The sequence below is a fragment of the Tachypleus tridentatus genome, chromosome 6 (genome assembly GCF_004210375.1).
Source record: "Tachypleus tridentatus isolate NWPU-2018 chromosome 6, ASM421037v1, whole genome shotgun sequence".
Lineage (NCBI taxonomy): Eukaryota > Metazoa > Arthropoda > Merostomata > Xiphosura > Limulidae > Tachypleus > Tachypleus tridentatus.
Window position 1 is genome coordinate 60,294,063 of NC_134830.1, and position 22,713 is coordinate 60,316,775.

Sequence of the window (22,713 nt, forward strand, 5' to 3'; positions counted from 1 at the left end):
AACACAACCTTAATAATTAAAGCACTGGATTAAGAGTCTCAGTCACTTATATCGAGCTTGTAAGTTACACTGTATCTGAAGTAACGAGATACAATTTCCATCTCGCCAAAGTTACACAATCGGCTATTTGTGCTCTACTTACGAGAGGTATCAAAACATGATTTTTATCGTTAAAGGTCTTTCAGCTCTGCCACTAAGTTGTTTTTTTAAATTTGGCGCAAAGCTACTCACGGGCTATCTGCGCTAGCCGTCTGTAATTTAGCAGCCTAATTTAGAGGAAATGTAGCTACTCATTACCACACACCGCCAATTTTTGGCTACTATTTTACCAACGAATAGTGGAATTGACCGTCGCTGAAAGGGCGAGCATGTTTGGTGCGAGGGAGATTCGAACCCACGACTCTCGGATTACGAGTCGAACGCCTTAACCCACCTGGCCATGCCGGGCCTGTGGCAGGAAGAGCCAAACGTCTAAATTGAATATGCTATTAAGATATGAAAAAGTTATGTATGCCATTTTGTTATTGTTCCTGTTTTTAAGCAGTAAATACTCTTTATTTATCATAAACATAAACTCGCATAAATGTAAAAAGCTTTTTGAAGAATAAAAAAAAGCTTCTGAAATACTGTCCACCCATACTGTTTTCTTTCTGACTGCGTCACTGTAACTGTTACTGTTAGATAAGTTCTCATTGTGAACGGTGAAGTTGTGTTTGGTGGAAGAGTTAAGTAACATCTAGGTTAAGCTCTATTAGAAAAAAAAAAAAAAAATGATTAGATTTAACATACTACCATAAATGTTAATAACACCACAGCTTATGTGAGATATATGATTTTTATATTGTTCCTCACGATGTTTGGTGCGAGGCCTATGCTGAGTGAAACCGCATACAATCGATTGAAAATCTATGTAATTGAGTTAGAATCTTAATCCAATTTACTATTCTTATTTGTGGTAAGGTAAAATTGAAAACAGAAATTTTTTTCGTTTAAATATTCAAGGTGAACATATTCCTTATTGAAAGAAAAAGATAGCTGCTCATAAAAAAATAACAGGTTGGTTCACAAAAAGTATAAGAAAACCATAATAAGTATGAGAAATTTAAATTGACTGGTAAAGTGGTGTGATGGGAGATTTAGAAGATTATAGAGGATCAGGAAAGTTGGTGAAACAGAAAATCAGGACTTCAAAAAGAATGTATGAGATAAGGGTGTTTGAAAATGTAAACAATTAACAGTAATTGTGAGTGTTAGTAAGGATTTCTTTAATTACATTAAGGGTAAACAAAATGTAAATGTGAGGGTAGGACCCTTGAAGGATGATAAAGGAATGCTTGTATCTGATGATCATGAGATAGCTGGGTTAGTAAATTTCATTGTTTATTCGGTTTTTACTAACAAAGATTTAAGCAGCATTTCACATCTTGAACAGTTGATAGATTGGAAACAAGATTGAATGAGATTTCTGCATTAATTTTGAGATAGTTAAAGTTTGGAAGACTTAAAGAATGATATGTTTCTTGGGCCACATAATATTTCTCCAAGGATTTTGAAGAAGGTTAAAGATTGGATATGTGAGCCACTAGCTACTGTTTGTTTTCAGTCATTGATTAGTGAACAAATAACAGAGGATTGGAAGTTAGTGAATGTACTACTGTTTTCAAGGGAAGTATTAGAAGTTTTCCCAGTAATTATAGATCCACTAGTCTTAAGTCAGTTGTGAAAAAGGTTTTGGAAAGTCTGATAAAAGACACTCTGCAAAGTCATTTAACAAAGTGTATGATTTGATCGAATGGTCAGCATAGCTCCACTGAAGGAAAACCTTGCCACACTAATCTTTTGACATTCTTTGTAAAGGCTACTGATTATGTAGATGAAGGTAAAAGTATAGATTTGGTGTATCTGGATTTTCAGAAAGCATTTGACAAGATAGCACAGAAAAGGCATGTAAAAAAATTATCTCTAGAGGTGTGGGGTATAAGTTAGCAAATTGGATAGAAGAGAGTCTGGATGGAAGAAAACTGCAGGTTGTTACAAATGGAATTCAGTCAAAGTGGATTAATGTTAGGAGTGGGATACCTCAGGGCTCAGTCTTAGGACCCATACTCATTTCAATTTACATTAATGATTTAGATGAAAGAATGATCAATAAATTATTTAAATTTGCACATAGTATTAAGATCTTGGATGCTACTAACTGTGAAGAAGATGCTTCTGAGTTGCAAAAGGATTTAGATCATTTAATAAGCTGAGAAAATAAATGGCAGATGGAATTTAATTATAATAACTGCAGGATAATGCATGTGGGTTATCATAATTTGGATTATAAAGAATGAAAGAAAGGGATCTTGGGATAATAGCTGATCAGTCTCTAAAGCCATCCAAGTAGTGTGGCACAGCATTATGTCTGTGGAGTCACACTGCTAGAAACTAGGTTTCAATACCGGTGGTGGGACGAAGCACAGATGGTCCTCTGTGTGGCTTTGTGCTTACTTCAGAATAAACAGACAAGCCAACTAGTGTGTTGTTGGTAGTGATATAGTAAATAGGATATTAGGTTTTATCTGCAGCAATATTGAATAAAAGTCTAAAGAGGTTATGATTTAATTGTATAGGTCACTGGTTAGACTACATTTGGAATAGTGTATTCAGACTAGGGCTCCTCACCTTAAGAAATACATTAAATTGTTGGAAATGGTTCAGAGAATTGTACTTGGGATGGAAGGATTGTCATACAAAGAGAGGTTGAAATCTCTTAAACTGGAATCTGATTTTAGGATTGTAAAAGGAATTGTTAGTTTTGATACACCATCTTTTTTCATACTTAACAGTTAGAACAGTAGGACTAGGATACACAAATATAAATTTCAGTAAGATAATAATTTTCAGCTAAGATAGTTTTATTTTTCCAATAGGCTGGTTGGTCTCATGAATGGATGTTGTGGAGACGGTAAATTTAAGTGAGTTAAAGAAAGAGCTTGATAACTATATGAATGGTTGTTGAATACCAATTTTTGAAACTTTATTGTTGATGGCAGTTAAAACTGTAGTATGGGAAAATTATCAAGAAATGAATGAATCAATTTCAAAACTTTTGAACAAAGGCAAGACCTAGTTATAGAATTGTTGGAGAAGGTTCAGAGAAGATTCACTAAGATGATATTAAAAGTGGTGGTATTTTCCCATAAGAAGATATTAAAATTTTTAAACTTGTTTTCTCTGGAAAGGGGAAGGGTCAGATGGATTTGATTTAAGGTTTTAAGATTATTAATCGTAATGAGAATATAGATCCATAAAACGTTTTTGTTTAAGTAATGAAAACAATAGGACAAGTTGTCATAAATTTTAAAATTTTGGTAGCAGTCACCTGCAGTTTAGACAGCATTACTTTTCAACAGGGGGAGTTGGAATGAACTGCCTGTAAGGGTGTTGGAGACAGTAAATTTAACCACGTTCTTGAAAAGACTGGATGAATACATGAACAGTAATGGTTGGTTATAGTTGGAAGCTAGAAGGGACAACTTTGATGGCTAATAAGCTCCTTTTTGTCCTCTTAAAATTTTGTGAAATTAGTTTGGAATTTTATTTTCTAATGTATAACTAGATGTGAAAGGTTACATTTAGTTGTTTATTTTTAATTCAGTTAATGAACAATGATGAACTAAATATCTTTTTTGTAATTTTGTTGTTGTTGTTTTTTGCTTTTTGGTTTAAAAATGAAAACTTGTATTCAAATTAAACTACAAAAGAAAAATGCAACTTCAAATCAAGACAAAAATGTTTTAAATTATTCATAACAATGAAACTTCACATCTTTGACAAATAAACTTGTTCACATTGGAATGACCAGTGATGAATAATGCATTTCATGTTTTTAAATGTTTAATAACTGTGTAGGCAGTCTGTTATGCATGCAGTTATGGGGTAGAATATTTGTGATAAACAGATATTCCAATGTATTTTATGTTCATGAGATTCATGCATGTAAGCCAGATATTATAGGTTTAACTGTACAGATGGGTATGATTAGACAACGTGAATGAGTAAAAATTGTATCAGAGTTGTTATATAATATGTTACACAGCCCAATATGCATCAGATATGTTTGTGAATAATAATTAATACTTGAAATAGAACAATCAAGCATTATGAGCAGGACAAAAGTAAGTAAAATTGTATTTAACTGATATAAGCACAGTGCTGTTCTATAGTATTATGCAACAAAGCTCTTCCTTTAATACTGATTAATTATTTGTAAGTAAACATATTAGCCTATCAATAAAATCACAGTAATGTAACACCCAACCAACCACTGAGCCAGTTACATATTGTTATTCACTATTGAAACTTGCACATTCATTATTTGGATACCATGAATGCTTCTGCCACAGCTATGTTCTCAGATAAATATTTTGCCGAGCTAACAGGATTCAACTTCTAAGCAGTCTTTGCTGACTGCTGTTTCACAAAAGAAAGAGTAAAGATGGTACTGAACATGTTTAACACATATAAACAGGTAAGGCTTCACTCAGATCATATAGCAATATCCAGAAAATGTGGGTCAATGAAAAAGTTCAGAAAGTAAAAAAATGCTTTCATTTGTGAAACTATTGTATACAAGCAATATTTACATGAATGTTAATTTTCATTCTTGCAAACTTTAATATTAGAAATGGAACATTTGATTTGATATTTAAAAAAAACATTATTTGATGCAATGTGAAAAAATTTTTTCCATGGTATGCCCATGTAATCTCTAGAATTTGAAATTATGGGCTTACTAAGTATGTCTCTGTAATAAATAAAACAATGTATAGGTAGCCAGAAATGTACATGTGAGATAAGCTGAAATGTATTCTGAGTTTTGATAATCTAACAGTAATGTTGATTAAACTGCTGTAGGTGTATTCAAACTGTAGTTCATAATAGATTGCAAAGGAAGATGTGAAGGGGCAGAAAAGGCAAAACAAATATTTGTTTAAAATGTATTGTGTATTTAAATAGGGTTAGTTGTTCTTCACAAACTTGTTTGTTTGGTTATGCTACACATCAGTAATTTTTTTTCTTATTTGTTAGTTTTGGATTTTTTCACATAGTTGTCCCTAATTTAAAACTTTAGCTCAGAGAGAATGCAGCTGTAGTATCCTCTACCAGCTCTTTGACTGCTTTTTGTTTGAGCGTATAATGGGATTTAACTGTCACTGTTTTAGTGCATCCTTGGTTTCTTTCAGAGTACAGAACATATTTTTACAGTGGTAGGATACAAACTACGGACTTTTGGAATTACGGTCTGGACATGCTAATTATTAACCCTTACCCTGACCCCACTTCTTTTTTATTTAGTACTCTAAATATTTTGTAATTGTATTAAAGTTATGTAGAACTATATTATTGCACATAATATTGTTTTTTTCTTGGAGTGGTTTTTATTCTTTGTTGATTATAAATTATTTGACAGTATAAGTATAGTTTTAGGTGTGGAGATCTTGATTGTTCACTCTCACAAAAACAGGGTCGTGTTTGAAAACTCTTACTGTTCATAGGAGTTGGTTGTGGTAATCTGCATAGCCAGGGTTTTGTGATACTGCTTAGTATATGCATTAGACAATTGTTTGAGTAAATGAGAAAATATTTGTAAATTTTATCTTAAGAACTTGTATATTTGTATTATGGTTTGCTGTAATGTGATTGTGTTTCATAAGAGCCTGAATTTTAAACTATTTTCTCCAAAATTAACATCAAGCACAGTAATCTTTTCTTTTTCAGTTTTCAAAATACACTTAAAAGGAGATGTTTTGGCATATTTAAAAGTAAAAATAATGAAATTTATTTTATAATTTTTTTCAGAAAAAATTGTCTTTACATTTTGATTATGTAATTTTATTTAAACTGTATAACTTAGCAGTAAATGATACAACTGTAATATATAGTAGACTAAATATATATTTGTTGAAATGTGTTGTTCATATCTTTAACTTTCAGAAGTGATATGAGTGGATAGTTTGCAACAGCTACCCCTGATCGTTGAAGGTTATTCAAATAGAGTAAAGCATGTATGACTAATTAAAAAGACATGTTTCAGATTAGAAAGTATAAAAGTTTTCAACAGTGTTTTCCTTTTAGAATTATTTATATATGAAGTCCAAAAAAGGTTCAGAATTAAGTTAAATAACCAAGATGCAAAACCCCTGCTTTTATTTGAGCAAAAACATGTGTCTACTACTCTACCACCTGGGCAAGCTATCAAGATTCAAGTTTTTAGCTAGTAATTCTTTAATTAATATTACTTCGTCCAATTATTTGACTTAGTACACTTTTATTTCCTGAAATAATAGTTAAACATAACTGAATATGGTCTAAATACAGTGTTTAACAAAATAAAGAAGTGACTTTACATTTATGTAATTGGTTAAAAACATTTCCAGTAATAGAACTGCTAAGAAGTAACCAAGGGGTTTAAAGCATGGAGAGATTTGCTGTTGATATTGAATAATAACTACAGCTTACAAAAAAGTGAGTTTATTTTCCTTGACCTTTCAAACATATTAGTAAGAGTATACATATTTATGTGTTGTGATTGATTTTATTAATATTGTTCATGAAACAAAATCTTTATGCAAGTCTGTATACAAGTTAATGAAGAATCATCCTATTGTAATGTGGGTGATATTACAATGAAGTTTCTTAAAAGTGGATTTTCATCACATTCAACAAGACAACTGCATTAATTCTAAGGTGTTTAAGAAAAAATTAGGAACCTTAAAAAACAGTAAAGCTCCTGGACCAGATAATATTTTCCCAAGGGTTTTAAGGAGGTTAAAGATTGGATATGTGAATTACTTACTACTGTTTTGTGTCAGTCTTTGAATAGTTTGCAGATACCAGAGTATTGGAAGTTAGTTAATGTGATTCCTCTTTTCAAGGGAAATAATAGAAGTCGCCCCAGTAATTATAGGTTCATTATTCTTACATCACTTGTAAGATGAGTCTTGTAAGATAAGTCTGATAAAATATGTTTTGCAAATTCATTTAACAAAGATTAAAAGTTTAATAGATAGTCAATATGGCTCCACTAAGGGAAAATCTTGCCTCATAAATCTTTGACATTCATTGAAAAGGTTACTGCTTATGTAGATGAGGGTAACAGTATAGAGTTGATGTATCTGGATTTTCAGACAGCATTTGACAAAGTGCCACACAAATGTCTAGTAAAAAATAATCTGTATAGGTGTAGGTTATAAGTTAGCAAACTGGATATAAGAGAGTCTGGATGGAAAAAACAGAGGGTTGTTACAAATGGAGTTCAGTCAAACTGGATTAATGTCAGAAGTGGGATACATTAGGTCTCAGTCTTATGACCTTTGCTCATTTTGATATAAATCATTAACACAGTTGAAAGAATGGTCAATAAATTACTTAAATTTGCTGATAATATAAAGTCTTGGGTGTTACAGAGTGTGAAGAGGATGCTTCTGATTTACAGAAGGATTTAGATAATTTAGTGAGTTGGACAAATAAATGGAAGATAATGCATGTGGGTTATCATAATTTGAATTATAAGTATAATTTGCATAGGAATAAACTTAGCAGTGTCAGGAAAGTAAGGGATCTTGATGTAATAGTGGATCAATCTCTAAAACTGCTGATGGTAGAGCATACATGATTTTATGTTGTATTAATAGAAATATTGAATACAAGTCTAAAGAGGTCATGATTTCATTGTACAGGTCACTGGTTAGGCCATATTTGGAATATTTTGTTCTGTATTGGGCTCCTTACCTTAGGAAAGACAATGAATTCTTGGAAAGGGTTCAAAGAAGGGTTACCAGAATAGTGCTTGAGATGGAGGGGTTGTCATGTAAGAAAAGGTTGAAATCACTAATTTGTTTTCTCTTGAAAAAGAAGGAGTAGGGGAATGTAATTGAAGTGTTTAAGATTGTATAGGGAATAGTGTTGTTTGTTTGTTTGTTTTTTTGAATTTCGCACAAAGCTACTCGAGGGCTATCTGTGCTAGCCATCCCTAATTTAATAGTGTAAGACTAGAGGGAAGGCAGCTAGTCATCACCACCCACCGCCAACTCTTGGGCTACTCTTTTAACAATAAATAGTGGGATTGACTGACACATTATAACGTCCCCACGGCTGAAAGAGCGAGCATGTTTGGCGCGATGGGGATGCGAACCCGCGACCCACAGATTACGAGTCGTACGCCTTAACACGCTTGGCCATGCTGGTCCAAATAGTGTTGATGGATTATATTTTTCATACTTAACAGTTGGAATAATAGAATAATGGAACACACAAATTTTTGCAAGGTAGGAGTCATCTTCAGCTAAGACTGTTTTATTTTTCTAAGAGAGTGGTTGGTTTTTGGATGTTGCAGTAAATGCTTGACAATGGTTGTCTTTAAGATTTTTTAATTATTTTAATTTAGTTTAGAGGTTAGAATAACCAGGATAAACAAATACATCCCAAAACATGTTATAATCTAAAAAGAAAAATATTGGAATTAGTTTTAAACCCACTTTCTGAGTCACCATCAGGCTTAATTAATATTAACTTCTAATCACAGCAAGCTATATACTTAGAGAAAAACTGAAGATCAATCTGATAAACAATAAAGCTAATTGAAATTTAACCTATATAAAACCAAGTTTGTGTCATGTCATGCTTGATTTCTCAAAATAGAAGTTATAAAAGCCACAATGCATTTATCAAGATAGAATAGTCAGATTACTGCCTGTCCATAATGGTTTTAGTGATGGGGATGCAGGGGCACTGTGAAGGGTGTATTTTTTATGTGAAACCTTATTAGTGTTGTGAGTATTGGTATAATAAACCTGAAGTAAACATTAGTTTGGAATCAACTATTGTATAGCCAACTGCATAAAAATTATCATGATAATAAAAGTAATTGTTCAGTTTTAACCTTGAATCATTTCTGAATTAAACTATTTTCTGTTAAGTCACCAATATGTTTAATTTAAAATAAACCTCTTTAAACAATAGACTCTAAATTAAGAAATCACCTGATATTTTTCCAGTTTTGTTACCAATACATTTCATTTTATACTTTCAGTACATAGACTAACAAGAATATTAGGTTATACTTTTGTTACTAAGCAACATGCCATTGTTGGGATGTAGTGTTACCAAAATGTACTGGCTTTTCTATATCTTAGAAGTTGATAATATAATCAGTTTTTACCAATATTTATTCTGTGAATATGTCAGAAATTCATTTCATGAATAATCTTAGTTTTGATTTGCTCATAAAAGAATTTACCAACATTTGGCTGCCCCAACTGCACTTTTTATCCTCCTTGTTGTTTAAGCTTAATTTCACAAAATGTATTTATTTCAGTTAGCTATGAAATTTGAAGTTAGGGTATACTATGGGGTGGGGTTGTAAAACTTGCCTCATCATATTTTACAGACAATGAACTAGTATTTGCTCCATGTTTTTACTTTTATTTTTAAGTGTAAAAGTGCTGAGTGTCTTTCTGACACATTTATATTGTTGAAATGACACAGTTGTTATAAACATAAGAACAAGGTTAATTACTCTGCATTGAGAGAGATCTGATAAAATAATAAATTAAAAATGTGTAGTAAACACTATAAATATTAATTAGCTATAACATTGCAATGTAGTATTTTAAATATAATTGTTAAATAGTAAATTGTTCAAGCAAAGAATAAATAAATGTCAAACTTTAAAAAAAATGCATACATTTCATGAACTAGCTTCCTGGTTAACACCAAGAAAATTCTGGTAAACATTGTTTGATAGATTGTTTAGGCAGAATATTCATGATGAAACTTTGTAGAATGGATGGCAACTGCCTGCTGTGGAGGCACAAGTGTAGAGGCCGATGTTTTGAAAGTCTTCTGCCTTTGTCTTCAAGTCAGTGTGTGTAAACTCAAACTAACGTGGCAGGGGTTTAGTTTAGAGAGAGATAAATCGTAAGAATTCTCTCTCCAACTGGGGTGTTCAGGAACGTTGTGGTTCCTCTTCTTCCCCTTTCATGAAAGGTTATTAGTTTTAGTTTTATTTATTTATTTATTAAATAATTTTGACTCTTTTTTTTGGGTGAAGGAGGTCATTCTTAATGTTATCCTAGACCGAGGCAAAGGCAGCACCGGAGAGAACGGCCAGGTCCTGTCCCGAAAGGCAGAAGTCAAAGTAAATATGAACACGAATTCAAACGACCCGACTCAGGGTTTGGCAATAAAGTTGCCTGTGCTGGGATCTAAAAATCCAATGCCTAAGTTTTTGCTGTGGGGGGAAATGGGAGTGCCCCGAGAAAACCCACTCAGTGTGTGTGTTGGTGTTGTCAGTCTTTTATAGTGTCCTGGTGGATTGTGGAGAGCATGTTTTTATTGGTTGGATTATCACTGTTTCTGATTAGAGAAAAAATTTCCTGTAGATTCAACCAATGGCAGCCACAGATTACTCAGCTCTAATCCAGAATCTCTGTTTAGTGAAGGTTTAATAGTGAGTAACAGAAACAGTGATAATCCAACCAATAATAACATGCTCTCCACAATCCACCAGGACACTATAAAAGACCGACAACACCAACACACACACACACTGACTTGAAGACGAGAGGCAGAAGACTTTTGAAACATCATCCTCTACACTTGTGTCTCCACAACAGGTAGTCACCATCCATTCTACAAAGTTTCTTCTGTTAAACAGTTTTATCTCATGTTTCAGCTCAATAGTCTCCAATGTCATCAAAGAAAGAAGAGAGACAGTCTGTAAAGGAGAATCCTCATGTCTCTTTGAAGGAACAGACATTTTATAATGACAATAAGCTTCCAAATCTTCCTATTCCAACACTTCATCAGACTTTGCAGAAATATCTGGAATCAGGTAAAGATTTTCTTTTTCAAAGGTAAACTTTAGTATAATGTAATTACATTAACCACATTCAATCCTAAGAGTTTCCGGTTTGTTTTTTCTAATATTCATATCAGAAAAGGACATTTCACTCTTAATATAACAAATTGGAGTTAGTAAATTGTGACTCATCTCCATAATATGAAATGTTTTACATGAAGTATGTTTTATGGACTTGTTTCATAATGACAATAGACTTGCAAATCTTCCTAGACCAACATCTCATCAGAATTTGCAGACATATCTGGAATCAAATGTTAACCACATTCACTCCTAACTGTTTGTTTTCAAATCCAATAATATTAATATGAAAAAATAACATTTCACTCTTAACAGATCAAGCAGAAAATCATGACTCACCCTGTAAATAGTGCCTTCCCCCATAACATAATTAATTTTTAACTTTAAAGTTTGCTTTTCATAATTATTATCTTGGCATGATTATAAAACATTTTTCACTGGGCTTAAGAATTAGTGACAAATATTAGTATTTGTGCTTTTGTGTAAATCTGTGGCTTTCAGCTTAGGATGTGGACCCCAGGGGTTTGTGAGCATTCAAAAGGGGATATAAGATGATGAAAGTTTCCATATTCTAGTTGAGAAAAGAAATACTATACTATGTTCAGTTAAAGGAAAATAATGTTTAAGTTGAAAATTTCCTGAACATATATATATTTATTTATATTTGTGCCATTTTTATACACTATGGGATTATTTTCTGTCAATAACATTATCTGAATATGGAAATCCAGGAAATATTACATTCAGTGAAGGAGTCTCTGAAGAAAAATTGGTTTAGAATAATTTGAGTAACTTTTGCCAAAATGTGATTGTTTATTAATAAAAAAAAGGAAATATAGGAGCAGTGTTATGCTTAGAGAACGGAATTGTGGAATCTTTTATTTCTTAAGTGTATCACCCTATTAAAGCAAATGTTATGGACTTTGTGGTATACTTGCAATGCTAATCCTTCATATGTAAAGTTTTGTGAGCAGGTATATATTTTACAGAAGAAGTCTTTCTGATGCATACATATATTTTGAGTATTAAATCTAACTACACAAATCAATCATATGGTCACTAACATGGAATTCTACTAGATTCAAAACAGGGCTAAAAACATTCTTGTATTGCATCAGCAAGTCTCGCCTTCACAGCAGGTAATTGAAGTGCCAGTAATATGTGTCATAGCAAGTGTATAACTAGATTTACATTTCTTTATTTATATATGACTCATTAATGTAAAGCTAAACATAAAAGAAGGAAAATCAAGAATAATAGCATTTGTGGCATGATTTACATTACTAATAAGTGATAAAACACACACAGAACTACTTTACCAATATAATGTAACCCAAAAGAAACTTTAAACTACATACTATGATGCTAAATCAATGATTTGATGATGCACACACCTATGATGATTTGGAAACTTAAAAATGTTGTTGTAGAATTGTAATAATAACTTGATTAATATGGAAGTAAGTAAAGAAACAGTACTAACATAATTCCCTTCTATGAATTAAATGTAATACTTCATTTTTGGTAATACTTTCCAATATAAGAAGTGATATGTCCAAAGGATATCCCTTGTAGCCTTCACTGTATTCTCCTAATTTTATTACAAAGGGACATAAATCATTTAAACTGTAGAACTTAGGAACAGATCTGTGGGACTTTTTTATTATTGTGTTCTACAACTTAAAAGTGGTTTTATTTTCATTGTTATTTTGAATTAATACTATGCAGTACAGCCTCTTGTATCTGATGAAGAATACTTGAAGACAAAAGCAATTGTGGCTCGGTTTGAACAAGGACTTGGTAGACATCTTCACTGTAAATTGATGGAGAAAACAAAACACATGAGAAACTGGGTATGTGTTAAGTCAGTACGTTATTGCTAATGATATCTGTATATCATTATCAAACTTTGTTATGGTTAATCAGACCAAATATATAAAAGTAGGGAAGCATTAATAGTTATAGGAAATGGGGTAGAGTGTCCCAAAAACATGTACACATTTTAATGTTGCTGAAAAAAAATACAATATCAGGTGATTATATAAAATAATGAAAGACTAATGGTGAAAGTTTATGTTCCCATAATCCCCTTTTACACCACATGCTGAACATAAGTCCCATGTTTACTGAAAACAGTTTGCATTCAAACTGCCATATTTTCATAACTTCAGGGAATGTTTGAAGAGAGATGTTCTGAATCTGTTGGCATATATTGCCATTGAACTTGTTAATAGTCCAAGGCTTGGAGTCAACATAAGTTCTGTCTTTTAGATAACATGTAAAAATAAGTCTGAAGGTGACAAATCAAGTGAATATGGAGACCATACCACATCCTCTTAAGGAGGAATCAGTCAGTCTGAGAAATTTTCAGGATGGTAACTTTTTTTTTTTTTCCATGGCTGTGTGAGGAGTTGTTCCATCTTGCTGTAATTGTGATGTGCTTAGGAAAATACCTCTATGTCTTCACCAAGACTGTTTATGTAATTCAGGAAGGTAAAATTCCTTAGTCAACAATATTTAACCTGGTTAACAATGTCTGCATTGACCTGATATGTGCGAAGTCATGATGTTGACTGGCTGACTAGATGCAAATGTGAAACCAGATCCTGCACTTTTTGATATATATTAATATTAATTTATTACATCATGTATGTGTTCATTAGCAGTTATTGTTGTTTTTTATTCTTTGTTTTTCTGAGATGGGTAATTTTTTATTGAAGATAGGACAAGTATTTCTACTTTTTTCTAGTCAGAAGGTGTTTATAAATAAAGTACATAAAAATATACATCATGGTGTTTTAGTAAAGTCAGTTCAAATTACTGTTACCTAATCTATCGTGCTAAGTTTATTGTTATAGATTATAATCTATAACAAAAAACTGTCTCTCATGTTTTTTTAGAAACAAATGTAAAAATTACAAAACTTAGTTTTTGATGTGTAAATGAATACGTTTTGTAGAAAGTTTTGAGTGACATAATTGGCATGTTAAATGAATTAAGTCAAAATATTGGTACAAACTTAAATTTATTAAAAAATATGCATACAGTATTATTGCCAAAAATAATTGAATTTTCAATAATTAGTCTCGTCAATAAGAAGAAAATTATTTATACCAAAATTCAGTGTATCTTATTATATATAGGATAGTTCATGTTGACAAACAAATGAAACTTGTTTTTGCTTGTTGGCACATGTTCTAGCTAGAAAAGTGGTGGGAGGATGTAGCATACCTGTCTGTACGACTTCCGCTGATTCCATGTATGAGCATGGCTTCCACTTATCATCTGCATGAGACCTGGCCAGCATTAAAAGGTTGTCAAATTGATCGAGCTGCACTTTTGACATATTTCCAGCTATTGTTCTGGAAATTATTAAGGACGTAAGTCAACAATATTCATAAAACTTAAAATTATTTCAAAACTCTGATTATGTTGGTGACAATGTATAGTTGAAGCCACTCTGTGTGAAAGTGGATACTATTTTTATTTATTTTGTTATACTATTCGACACAAATACTCAACCAAGTCATAAAATGAAAGATTTTAATCAAGAATAGGACAATTGTGGCAGTGATTAATAACATTTAGTAATCAGATGTTTCAAGGTTTTCGTATTCTTTCATCAAATATGGCACCAATTCATACATAAATTATTGTTAATTGATTACTTTTTGATGTTATTTTCATTCATTCCACCATTTCATATTTAAGAGTTTATTCTTGTTGTAATATTTCTGCATTTGAATTTTGTGAACATTTTTATAAACAATGGATTTAATGGATTATAAACAATGGATTATAAACAAAGCTTACATTATCACTTCAGGGGTCACACCAGTTAGCAGTGTGTGTGTGTTTTTTCAGATCTCAAAGGCAAGAGACCTGACAGTGGTTCTTTTGGCTTTTACACATTTGGAGATAAATGTTACATGGAACAACCTTTATCCCCACACACTGCTCAAGCTCCTCCTGAGTTGGTTGTATTTGTACCAAGTGACAAGGATTTTGATAATCTTTTCCTGCTTCCAGAATTTATTGTTCCTTACACGGTTTGAGGAATCACCTAGGCCTAATTTAGTTTTTATGGATTTTGTGTCTCAGATTTGTGACATTTTATCCCTTTCTTCCATCTTTCATTCACCTCCAGCTCAGTGTGAATTCCTGTACATGGTGAGGGGACCTCCCAGAGAAGGTTCTGTTCTTTCAGTTTACCTCCTCTGGGATCTAAACATCCACCCACATGTTTGCCATGCATGATAACCCATGCAGGGGAGGAGAGGATCCTGGTGGTTGAGGAGTCCAACCCTAACACACGACTTTGGCCTTGAATTCCTGTAGACAGGCCACCCTGGGGGGGCCCCCCTTCAGTGAATTGGCTGGTCCACTTGGGCTAGTGTCAACCAAGTACCAGTGTTAGATGTTCTCAGCAGGTGTTGTGAACATTGTATCTGGTGCTGGTGTTTGGGTATAGTGCTCACAAAACCCTGGCACTGCTGCAGTATCCTTGTTTGGCATTGTAGTGTGTCCCCTTATCAGGCTCCATGATGAGTGTGGTCAGTGGACACCAAAACATTCCTTTTTTATTATGGATCCTCCAAATAAAAACTTAAATAAAGTAGTGAGAAAACAATCCATAGGTAAACAAGCACGTCTTGAAGATTCTGAATATCAATCTTCAACATCTTTAATACCTGTTCTACCTCATTTTCTTATACTACATTCTTTTTCAGACAAACCTTTAGGGCAGATGTCTCACAGAAGGGATTAGAGGGACTTGCTGTCTCTCCAAAGTCAATAAAAGAAGCTTTGCTCTGGTGACATATTGGTGGGAACATCCACATCTCAACAAAGTGAACTCCTCTTGCATTCAAAAGCAATTGGGAATATATCTATTGAGGTTATTCCTTATGCTACTTTGAATTCATCACTAGGAGTTATTTTTGGGAAGGATTTGAATTACATCCCTGAGCCAGAGATTGTCGCTGGTTTCTTCACCCAAAGAGTTTCTGCAGTGAGTCGTATCTTCACTGGCAAAGATGGAATTATTATGCAAACCAATGTCCTCATTCTGACATTTACATCCCACGTCCACCTGCCATTATCAAGGCAGGTTATCTTAACTGCAAGGTACGATCATACATTCCAAACCCTATTTCCAGTGTCAGCGGTTCAGTCACTCAAAGAGGTCTTGACGTAGTTCCTTGAAGTGTGCTTGTTGCAGTGGCAAGGACAACGATGCCTATGAGTGTAAAATGGACCCTCATTGTGTCAATTGCAATGGCTCTCACCTATCCTATATTCATTCTTACCATAAATGGTTCGAAGAAAAAGAGGTGCAGTGTACCATCAGTGTTTGTTCTCTCTACCTGTTGTCTGAAGAGACCTATGATCACTCAGACCTTGATGCTCTCATTGAACAGATGCTGTCCCCCTTTTTAATCCTGGAGGACTTTAATGGGCATCATCCCCTCTGGGGAAGTGATGATAGTGATGGGAGGGATTGCTCCGTAGAGCATATGCTCTTTGATCACAACCTTTCTCTTTTCAATAGCAGCTCTTATACTTATTTTCATACACCTAGTCAGTCCTTTACTACTATTGATATCTCAATTTGTTCCCCTTCACTATTCTCCCACTTTTCATGGAGGGTTGAGAATAATCCACAAGGCAGTGATCATTTTCCTATAATTTTGAGAGAGACTGGCCATGGTTGATGCCACCCAACTCTGGTGGAAGCTAGATCAAGCAAACTGGCCCTCTTTCACTGCTTTCACAGACCTTGATCCTGCTATTGTCTTTAAGCCATCAACAGATGACTGTGTGGCAGCAGTAACTATATTATATAGGAAGCTGCTCAATGTATTCCTAAAACCTTGACATGTTTTCCATGATATCCTAATCCATGGTGGAATCCTGCCTGCCACATAGCATGGAAGGCTCAAAAATGGGCCTGGGACACTTTTCGTAGGTATCCCACACTCACATCACATCACTTTCCAACAGGCCCATGCACATGCATGGTGGGTAAAACATCAAAGCCAGAAGGAATCTTGGATTAAGTTGACAACCAGTATATCTTCTACCACCTGTTCCAAAGTCATATGGGACAAGATTCGAAAGGTTAGTGGGCTATATAATTCTGTCTTCCTCTTAGTCTTGCTCTCTGATGGCCAGGAAGTAGCTGATACCTGGAGCATTGCTGATACTCTAGGTGAAAGCTTTTGCTGGGTATTTAGCACTTCTGCTTCTTCCTCCACCTTCTTAGCCATCAAGACTTGGGCAGAGCGATCCCCTATTTCCATTCAAGCTGATTTTCTCTATGACTATACACTGGTGGAACTCAAACTGGCCCTTCATCAGTCTGGCAGTACATCGATTGGACCTGATGATGTACACTAAGAAATGCTGTGCAATCTATCTCCTGCTTCTCTTGCTAGTTTTCTGATTTTTGTTACCAGATCTGGCAGGAGAATGTTTTTCCTGATGCCTGGTGCCAGGCTATTGTCCTATCTCTAAGCCTGGGAAGGATGCCAAGATTCCTTCAAACCACCATCAAGCTGCTTTGACAACCTGTCTCTGTAAGACCTTAGAGAGGATAATTAATGCTCTTGTTTGGTTCCTAGAATCAAACAACCTCCTTGCCCACCCAGTGTGGGTTTTGACAACAGCACTCCACCGTGGACCACCTGATTTGACTTGAAATGTCAATCAAAGAAGGCTTTCTCAAATGACAACATCTTGTATCAATATTCTTTGACATTGAGAAGACTTATGACACATCATGAAGGTATGACATTTTGCAAGACCTCCACATATATGTGTTGCATGGCCATTTGCCCATTTTTTAAAATAATTTTTAATGGGCAGGAGATTCCAAGTTTATGTGGGTTTGACACTTACCCGTTTATTTCTACAGGAACTTAGAGTCCCTCAGGGCTGTGTTTTGAGTGTCACACAGAGTCTCGTGAATCTTCTTAACATCTCTACCATTTGTAACTGTCTTCACCATATGCTTCGAAAGTTTGTTTCTTACCAAAAGCATCCCACCTTGGATTGAGACAATCTTCAGTTGGATGAATTAAGTCTGTCCTTAACATTCTCAGTGGGCCATGCTTCTTTTCCAGAAGTCAGAACAATCTGTCTGTCTGTTATTCACTGAACATTTTTCAAACCATCCTTCTGTTCCTGTTTATACAGATGGTTCAAAATTAAGCAGTACTCAAACTGCGCTATTTATACTGACTCGCTTAGTTCTCTACTGGCCCTGGAATCGCTTCACATTGGCTCACACCCTGTTCTTCCCAATATTCAAAACCAACTGGCCCATTTCTCTTTAACATCTACTTCTATCAAGTTTTTCTGTATACCACGCCAAGTTGGTATTCACGGGAACAAACTTGCTGACACTGCATCTAAATCTATTTGCTCTGGCACTATCACTGCTGTGCCTGTTACAAAAATGAACTATAGTCCTGTATTCAAGGGTCGGCTTTGTGCCATTTGGCAATCGACTTGGAGCGAGCAACGTGAAAACAAGCTTTTCCAAATAAAACTCTATACTGAACATTGGCTATCTTGCTTCCATAAGGATTGGAAAGAGGAAGTTGTTATAACTAGACTATGCAGTGGTTACAGTTTTTTAACTCATCATTTTCTTTTATCTGGGACTAATACATCAATGTGTTGTGTGTGTGTAACACTCAGGTCACTTCTGGTGACTGGCTTCAATTTTACCTGCAATTATAATTATGCTACAGAAAGTCCTTTACAACTTGTATTACTGTATTTTTTCTCTTACTGCTGTAGACTAGATGTAAACATTGGTTTTAATGCTATTTATGCTTTTTTTTTTAAACTGTTTTGTTTTACCTTAATTTACTTTTATGAATTTTACTGAATTTACTTTAATTTTAACTTTTTACTGGATGTTTGACAGATAGCCAAGCTGCTTTGTGCCATAGAAACACCAAACCAACCAACAATTCTTTCTTGACTATGATCCTGTATTCTACATCCCAATACTTAAATCCTTCATCTTCATGCTTGGTCTTTGTCTGATCCTTAGCAAGATGATCAGTTTCATGTGTTAAGTCACTTCCTTCTTAGCTGGTTTATTATGCCCATCTTTCATGGAAGTATACCAGTGCAAGTGGAAAGTCTTCCATTTTTGATCTACTAGTAGGGATTTCCTGCTGACGAGCTTACTGTGGTTCATGTGACAGAATTTTTCACTTGGCTGTTCAACCATAGATCTACAGTCTCCTCACTTTCTGGATATCAAGCATCCTTATCCCATACCTTTCATTTTCCCCAATACCATAGGGTTTTTACTTCTTATGTTCTTACCATGCTCGTGAGTTTCTTCTAGATTGTCACTGTCCAAGGCATCCTGCTCTTCTAGACTGATATGTTAATGTGGTTCTGTATTCCCTTACTCAACGTCTGTTTGAACCATTTTCTTTGTTTTTCTTGTTTCAGCTATCCCTTAAAACATATTTCCTTCTTTCCTTAGATTGTGGACATTGACGGTTGGATTTTTTTGTCATTGATGTTTCATGTATTGTTTATCCCCCTACCTATCTTCTTCTTTATTCAGATTATTCCTTTCTCCTGAAGACCTGGGCAGCTCCTTCTTTTCTCTTATTTCCCTTCCTTCTGTCTCCTATCTTTACTCTCAATCAGATCCAGATAGACTTCTGTATCTAGTTAAGGTTCTTTGTTGTTATACAGCATGTTCTGCTAATGTTTCAGGGTATGCACAATTGATGTTTTAATCCCTGGCAATTTTTCTCCTTCTATCTTTGTGAATTGGGTCTGTCTTTTGGTTCATTTGACCTACTCTTCCCTGCCTTATTCCTCCCATACCTTGTTCTATGTTTCCTCCCATCAGATCCACAATCTCACCTTTTTCTTCACTTCTTTCCTCTGTTATCTGATGGAGGAGATTCTACAATCTGGCATGTAAACTACCTCCCTCTATGTTGATCTTCCACTGTCTTTATCATATCTCGCTTTCCTCTTCTTCAAGGTTTCATATACCACCTGTGGCCATTCTTCAGACTTTGATGTAACTCTAACTGGCAAATTTTATTTATACTTTCTTTCTTTCAGGGACCTTTTTTACCTCTTTCTCCCATGTATCATGCTCAGTGACAAATAGTGCCTGATCAGATGTTCTTAAACTCTAAATTCACAGCCACTTCGACTCACTTTATCTTTCATGGCTTTGCACGCTTTCTTTGGAGACGGTTGTTCCACAAAATCACTTGACAGTGAATAACCTTATAATATTTTGCTTCATAAACATGCCCATCCTTGCCATGCCATGAGTGAATAACTTAGTGTGGTCTGTTTTTCAAAATAAGGTTTCATGGTTATCCATTGCACTGTCTCTACTGATGACTTTCCTCTGGACTCTCTACTGCATTGTCACCTTTATTTCCTAAAGTGGAGTATGGGAGTCCTTACCACTTTCTAGTTCCAAGCTACTGGGGTGGTCAACTGTGAAGGCAATCTCCTGAATAGGTTCCATAAAAAAAAAAAAACAGCTATAACCAATGAGTCGAAGTAGCAAGGTAGTGTTCTGCTGGTGCAGATATAATTTATACAACCATGAAAGTTGAGCTGTCACCTTACTGGATGAAGTGGCCTCCTGGTACCTTTTAACTTTACACGAGAGTTGAGCCTTTAAAATTGCAGTTCACCCCTTTGATTGGGAGCTCTTGTCCAACCATCGCATGGATGTCAGTATCTCACAATTAGGTCTTGGATTAGAGTAAACCAATCAACATAAGTCTTCACTTGAGTTTGGGTCATCTGTCTTTCTTCCCTAATTACTCTGTTTGTGTTGTGGGTCATACTTGTGGTATGGGATTTTGCTACAGTTCTATTCTTGACTATCCCTTGTTTTCTTCTTACTGGGTTGTTATGCCTTTGGATAGCCCCAACATGTGTTATGGTTGGGGGAGATGATTCCACTTAATGGACATCCTTTTGACACCAGATGTCAATTTTCAGATCAATAGATCCAAAATAAATTTTAAATTATACCCAAGAATTGGGGCAAGTCTTGATTATTGGTTTGAGGTAAAGATGGCATGATCCTTATCACACCCTCTCACAGATGTCAGTACCCTTTCAGGAGGTTTTGGATTTAGTTGACTTACAACATACAGTCTACTGCACCATAGCCACTTGACATCCATGGGCACATCCTAGTTTACCCATTTTTCTCTTGTAGGATTAAGTTACCTGTGCTTCATCTGGTTAGGATCAATTTTCTACTGCATTCAGATGTGCTTTTCTCAGTTTCTGCTCTTATGTCTCACAAATCTCTCATTTTTCCATCATCCTTCAGATGCTTTCAATGATACTTCTTGTATTCCCTCCTATATATGGGATTCTATTCCAGCAATATTGTGAGAATAATATTGTAAGTTGTAATTTTCCTGTACTGAAAATGTATTTCTGATAGGTGCTTACCTCCTCCCACACTTCCCACCCACTTTTCTAGTGCTGATACCTTCTGTCCAACTTCAAAGTGATACACTTTACATGAGCATGTCATACTACTATTGGTTGAGAGGTGGCACATGATGACATAAGTTAATGAAAGCACTTTAAAAGTTTCCATTAATATGAGACATGTTGGAATCTGGCTAACAATTCACAGCACCAATAGGGGAATGGACTCTTCCTGTTACAGCTTTTGCTGTTAGAAATGTTTTGTTCATTCACTTGCTTATATTTTTTTGTTATAATTCAAAGAATTGTTTAGATTATCATGAAATGTTTATTTCAGAATATTAAATGTAAAGGATGGAATCTTAGATGGGCTGTTTTTGGTCCTACTGTGAATCTAAATCAGTGGAACACGTGATTTCATGTATGTACTTCTTCCCTGGTTTCTTCATTAATAACACCCTGATAAGGCAGACAAAGGATTTTGTAGCTGGTACAAGCCAGGCTGTCATGTTATCCTTGTAACCCATAGAAAACAACTGCAGTAGCAAGCATACAGCATGGACATTATATGAAATGCTCAAATCCACAGTATCTATGTTTTTCTGTCACTAGAATCTTAGTTATCAATGATGTAACAATAGTTACTCCAATGTGCCTTATTAAGGATGTGATCTTGAAAATCTGTAGAAACCCTATTGTTTTGGAGCACAACTGGACCAGTGTCATATTTTCTGTACTTAGGCATGTTATGTGATCAGTCTTGAAGGACAAATAGTATGAATATTTGATTTTACAGTTTGCTACGTTTTTCTGCATGTGTGAAAATATATTTATTGTCCTTACTGTATGAGTATTTGTGATTTGTATGAATTTGTACAATCTTTGATGTATTAAAAATTGATAATGATAGGATATGTACATCTCTAAGTGTTTGAATGTTATTCATAGTATCAGAAAAACATGTAGATTCAAAAATTCTTAGAAGAAAATGCTAAAAACTGTACCCCAGTCTGTCCCTGAAGAAGAAATGTCTACCTTTATAAAATTCTCAGGTGATAGGGTTTTTATCATTTTATGTCTCAGTACTGATTAACAGATTGATATTCAATATATGTAATTAAGGTCAAGGTTTGTAAGTTGTATATTTTGGTAATTAACATACATTCTTTATTACAGAAAATAAAATATAAAGTAGTGATATACTGTAGGGACTGTCATATGCACAGTGTAAAACTCGAGGTGTTTTGTGAATAAAATCAATACAATTTCCACAATATTCATCCCATATTATGAACAAGGAAGTAGGGCTTGTACCAGGA

At 34.4% G+C, this 22,713-nt stretch overlaps 1 protein-coding gene across 9 annotated transcripts in view; it reads left to right on the forward strand.

Moving 5' to 3' along the window:
• Positions 1-599: 599 nt before the first annotated feature.
• Positions 600-22,713, forward strand: part of CROT (Carnitine O-octanoyltransferase) — a 65,274-nt gene continuing 43,160 nt past the window's right edge. The window contains exons 1-6 of one of the 9 annotated variants that reach the window (XM_076505073.1): positions 706-724; positions 3,364-3,484; positions 6,426-6,513; positions 10,724-10,882; positions 12,659-12,783; positions 14,132-14,310. In XM_076505073.1, coding sequence (XP_076361188.1) covers positions 10,738-10,882; positions 12,659-12,783; positions 14,132-14,310 — 449 coding nt within the window. In that variant the 5' untranslated portion in view covers positions 706-724; positions 3,364-3,484; positions 6,426-6,513; positions 10,724-10,737. The other 8 variants (XM_076505072.1, XM_076505074.1, XR_013029091.1 and 5 more) reach the window with 8 other exon arrangements.